The sequence below is a fragment of the Priapulus caudatus genome, unplaced genomic scaffold (genome assembly GCF_000485595.1).
Source record: "Priapulus caudatus unplaced genomic scaffold, Priapulus_caudatus-5.0.1 Scaffold198, whole genome shotgun sequence".
NCBI classification, from domain to species: Eukaryota; Metazoa; Priapulida; class Priapulimorpha; order Priapulimorphida; family Priapulidae; genus Priapulus; species Priapulus caudatus.
The window spans coordinates 391531-397310 of NW_014577259.1; the positions used below are offsets into that span (position 1 = coordinate 391531).

At 45.8% G+C, this 5780-nt stretch overlaps 1 protein-coding gene across 1 annotated transcript in view; it reads right to left on the reverse strand.

The window, feature by feature from the left end:
• Positions 1-869: 869 nt before the first annotated feature.
• The window catches only part of LOC106807169 (ankyrin repeat domain-containing protein 13D-like), a 6012-nt gene continuing 1101 nt past the window's right edge, over positions 870-5780 (reverse strand). Inside the window, exons 2-3 of the mRNA XM_014809436.1 lie at positions 1731-1947; positions 870-1308 (exon numbers count right to left, since the gene is read on the reverse strand). Coding sequence (XP_014664922.1) covers positions 1047-1308; positions 1731-1947 — 479 coding nt within the window. The 3' untranslated portion in view covers positions 870-1046. The remainder of the gene's footprint in view (positions 1309-1730; positions 1948-5780) is intronic.

The following is a 5780-nucleotide window of genomic DNA, read 5'->3' on the forward strand; positions in this document are numbered from 1 at the left end:
GCAGCAACAACGTGTAAAACTACGTGGCGTACAGACTTACAGGTGTACCGTATAGTAACATAAAACACGATACGCTGGTGATTTTCTCCGCCCCCTCACCCCAGCGTTGGTTTCACTATACTATTTTAGTTTATATTGTTTTTATGTTGTGGGGTGTATTAGTGGGGTAAGTTGGGCGTTGTATTATAATTAAATATAAAAACTCCCCTAAAATCATACTGCGTAGTAGTGCTTGTGTGTGTGTGTGTGTGGTTGGTGTGTGGTGGTTGTGTGTGTGTGCCTATAGACTTCGATATCTTCAAACTAGTGCGATTCCCTCAGTTAATAACAGACAGCTTCTAAACTTGACAGGGCGCCGTCGCTCCGCTTCTATCACACGAGTTCGGTAGTGAATTGACATGACGGGCGTCCTCATCGCCGGGTCCGCTAATCTCGCTGGACCCCTTTCTACATCACATCAGCGCTGTCCGTACACGCGAGCTGATCGCCCGTGGCACACAGTCACACACACCACCACGCCACAGCAAGCACTGCGTCCACACACCCGTGCACGCCGATCACACCATTCGTAGCAACACATCTCCTCGCATCTCATCGACATACCCGCACCATACCTATAGTCTTTATGTCTTCTTATTCTGTTGTATTCTGTCTTGAGATATTGTCCCGTGTGTCTCTCTATTTTGCTGTGTGTCGTGTCGTATGTGTGTTGTATTCATATGTCTGTATGTATTATATCTCTTATCTGACTGACATATCTATTTTTCTGTGTGTGTTTTCCGCTTTATCTTATCTTATTTCTATGATACACACACACACACACACACACACACACACACACACACACACACACACACACACACACACACACACACGCACACCAACACACACACGCACCTGCAAACACACCAACACACACACACGCACGCACGCACGCAAGCAGATTCGCCGCGACGACACCACGAAAAACATCGCGCGTGTGCGGGGCCCCTCCGCTAAAGTCTGCCGTAACCGCGGGTGATGGATGCCGCCGTGCGTCGCCACGGTTACTTCTCGGTGAACGACAGCTGGATGATGCGCTCGAGCTCAGCCTGCTCCTGCTTGCGGCGCGCTGCCGCACCGTCGGCCTCGCGCTGAGACATCGCCATGGCGATGCGCAGCTGGTCATCGCTGCACTCAGGCTCGCTGTTTTCGCTCATGTTTCCGTTTGATATGTTGACGAGGTCGCTGTCACTGGAGCGAACGCTCATGGCTGCAGGCGCTGCTGCCGCCGCTGCCGCCGTGTCATGCAGCCTCCCCTCGATTGCCCTGGCAACAGCGTCAAGCATGCAGAAACATTATTCGCCATCACACCGCATTCATCTCCCGATGAAGCTACGTTACATAGGAAAACATTTGGGTGTGTTACTGCAGATGATTCATGGGCCGTGTGTACCAGGAGTAAGACAATAATAAAAGAATTAATTTAGACACAATGTGAAATATCTTGCTTCTGGTCGCAAATATGTATTTGTACATCAATATAAGTATATATGGGTGTATCATATATAAATCGTCCATACATATAGCTGTGTTAAACGTTTTACCCACTGTCATTATATACTGTCTTGTCTTATATATGTCGTGGCATCTTATATATTGTCAACTCCTATACCCATACCCGATGTCCTGTCGGATTTATTACCTATCAAATTATATTACATAAAATATGTATTCACACTAGACTGTACCTCTGCAACTGTCGCTCTTCGTAGCTGATATAGGCCGATGGCGTAACAGTTCGATTCGGCTGATTCGGCGACGTATCGGATGGTCTTCTGTTGGTCAACGCCTCCCAGACGGTCACCTGATCGTTTTCGCTTCCGTTCTCTAGGAGGCTCTGCTGGATGGCAAACTGCAGCAGCTCATCATCCTCATCTCTAATGTGCTCAACTCGGTGCACGTCTCCTGCAGATACAGGGGAAGAGTAATATAATATAATACAAGAGCCGCAGAGCGTCTGGGCTCATCTGAGGTCTGTTGCTATGGTTATAAACGTAACATTTAAGTCGTGCAGAGTGACACCTTTGTTAGGCGCAGATATGCAGATACACAGTTGCGTACACATCATTTCAGCAACCTTCTGCATTCTGCATACCTTCCAAATCCCATTGGTTGATACAAATCGCGTGCATGAAACTCCTGTTTTATGGTGCATTGTGACCCTAACCCTAACCCTATTAAAAATATATATATATATGTTGTTATGAAATTGTTGTAAATAAATCATGTAAATATTTGCGTTAATTGGAAAAAAAATAGTTAAATGGAAATGTGCTTTCCACTGACGTGCGAAGAGTAAGTGTCTGATAACCTTTTGACCCTCAAGAGGAGGGTTAAACATGGATTCCTGAACTGCCTCAATGATGTCACAGTGTTCTCATATTCATGGCACATCCATAATCTAGAAAGCCCAAAAGCCTTGATAGCTCAACGGCTACAGCACAGGATTACGGCTCAAAGGTCCTTGGATCGAATCCCATCAGATTTTTTATTATTTACCTGTTTTCTGTATTTTTCTATCTTTATCACTCTGTCCGTTAGGCAATGTCCTCAGAAGATGTCTGATATCTGACCTTTCCCCACTGCCCTTTGACCTGTGACCTCCAATTTCGCACTGGTGATGGGTTTCCTGCCCATCACACTATACACCGAATATTAAGAGCATAGGTCGAGCCGTTTAGATTTGTGCCGCAATTCTGCATTTCCTCCCTATACCTTAAGTTAAAGAGGGAATGTTCCTTCTTTTACACCTCTTGACCTTTGACCTTTGACCCCCAGCTTCGACATCCCAACTCGTTTTCGGATTACGTCCCGACTTTCGAATCCGTACGTCGAGCCGTTTAGATTTGTGCCCAACTGTTGACGGACGGACACACGCACGGACAATCATGCGATTCTACAAGCTGCATCTGACTATGTCAGATAAGCTAAAAATCATTCCATGTAGAAAATAACGACCTTTCTGCACATCAATGTATACTACACACTGTGTAACACACAGTAGAAACGTCATGGTTGCCACACTGATGATATGCACACATACATACATACACATACATTGGCGGATTCAGGGGGGTGGATTGGGTGGCTAGCCACCCCGCTCTGTTGGACTAACAATATTTTTACACATATAGGGTATACCAATTAATTATTGCCAAGTATAATAGTCGCGCGGTTGTACAAAACGGCACCTGATGCATGGGTTAAATTATGTACTTGAGCAGGCATTACTACAGGCATTTGTAATTAATACAACCCGTTTACAGCTTTTTTCACAATTGCAAGAAAGAGTTTTGGCTGTAGCCCTCATTCCAGCGGTGGTCACCCCCTCCCTACATATTCAATAATGCCCCCCCCCCGTGCATCAATCAATGCCGCGCTGCAAACGCAAGAATTGTCGTATTCAGAATGAAGGCTGTACAATGTACATAAAAGTGCCTCAAACACCATTTCCTGCCATCTACATTTTCAAAATTTTCTGGGGTAGGGCCCCCATACCCCCCGCCTGTTTTCCACCCCCCTCCTTGAAATCTTGGATCCGCCACTGACATACGCACACACGCACACGCACACGCACACGCACACGCACACGCACACGCACACGCACACGCACACGCACACGCACACGCACACGCACACGCACACGCACACGCACACGCACACGCACACGCACACGCACACGCACACACGTACACACATATACACATCAGATAACGAGAGAGAGAGAGAGGGTGAGAGAAAACAAGAGAAAGTGTGTGCATGTGTGTATGCGTGCATGTGTGCGTAGGTGCGTGTGTGTATCTGTGCGTGCCTGCGTGCGTGCGTGCGTGCGTGCGTGCGTGCGTGCGTGCGTGTGTGCGAGGGAGAGAGAGGCGCACAGATAGAGTGAGATAGAAAGAGAGTGCGAGCGGTTGTAAGACATGCAGTGTGACATCGTGCATAACAGAAGTTCCATCACAACACTCAAGGCGTAATGAGTATGGGGGGGAGGCACTTACCTTATGCCATCATTTGTCACCACGGAGGGATACCGTCTACACCGTGTAGGCTCTATATCATACTATCAGGAGTAAATAATAATAGATTCTCTTCTAAATCTATTATTATTCACTCCTGATAAGGCAGATACACACATATAGTAGAGAATTTTCACTGAGAATATGCTTGCTTCACACTGCTGCCACGGAGATTCAGATACATTTCAGGGCAATTCAATGACAAGGACTCGCATTTTAGCGGCGTCTGGTTTTTTCCAGTCACATTAAAATGCAGCTATATTGCGTGAAATCTACAATCAAGTAAGATGCCACCCAGATGGATGCCCAGGACAAAACAAATTGATAGGTGATTTCTAGTGATTGCAATCAGAATTACTTATAGGCAGCAGCTGAAACAAACAATTTATGACACACACACACAGACAATAATTAACGGCAACAGCAACACACCCTTACCTTCAGTCATCACAGGGCTTCAGCCTCGGTACTATTAAACTATAAGATGCTAAATACTGCAATTTCTCGTCACGACCTGAGAGTGTGAGACAATGACAACAACTGACGGTTTCCATGACTACTGCCTGTTACAGTGTCTTATGTGCTGTCTCCAAGATTACCCACATTGTCATTCGTCACGGTGACAATCTGCTGCAATGACGAGATACTGCCTGCACGCTCAGCCATGCACGGACTCAGTTAGAGTTACTCTACCCAAAATCTATCGCACCGTCTAGGTAGTACTCGCACACCAACTGAACTAACAATATTAACATACTTAAATGTGCGTAATCCGTGTCCTAATTAATGAGCTACATTGCCGGGCTTTAATAAATCGAGCACTGTTGTCCCTGTTGCATGAGTGAGCTGGTTTTCCAATAGGGAAGTGAACAGGACAAACAAACCTTGGCAGTGCAGTGTTTCCACCCATCATCTCTGCTTGGCAGCGCTGTTACCGTGGCAATGACTTACGCTTCAATGAGGGTGTGGTGGCAACGGTATTTGACTGCTGCTAGTAGTTGGTAGTTATAGACGAACGCAGGGGGGAGAGGAGGAGCACGGGAGGTGAACGTACGTGTAGCGATGAGACGAACAATGGGAGAACGCACCACATCGAAGCGCTAGTAAACCTATAACTAGCGAACAGTGTAAAACACAGGGAACACGAGAGCGAATAAACAGGTGGATGTTAATTAACGACAGATCAACACGAGGGGTTAAAACAATCGGAAGTCTATATGCTCATGAGCAACAATCAGGTAAGCTTAGTACACGAGTACTCTATACGCAATACGTAATAAAGAGAGCTAGCCCTACTTATAACCTGACCTAATATAAAGCGATGCACCAGGAGCGTACATTCGATTCATTGCAAACAAATCTTCATCGTTTCAATCACTAGGCTTGACTTTGAAATAAAAATCCGCCTGCTACCACTAGGCACATACACTGCATAGCAGAGGCAACTGACAGTAGTGCCAAACTGTAACAGATATACAAGTGCTTAGCTGTAGCAGACCTAAGGGGGTTTAGCTAGAGTAGACGTAGTAGTGCTTAGCTGTAAGAGTTGTACTGTAGATTGTTTAGCTAGAGCAGATAAACGGGAGCTTCGCTTTAGCAGGTAAACGGGGTGATACTCCTTTAGGAGTGTTCCCAACTTTAATGTCATTAATGGTCATAATAACATATATATGGTCATGGTCATATATTAGTTTGTGGTTTAATGTCATTTAGGTTAGGGTT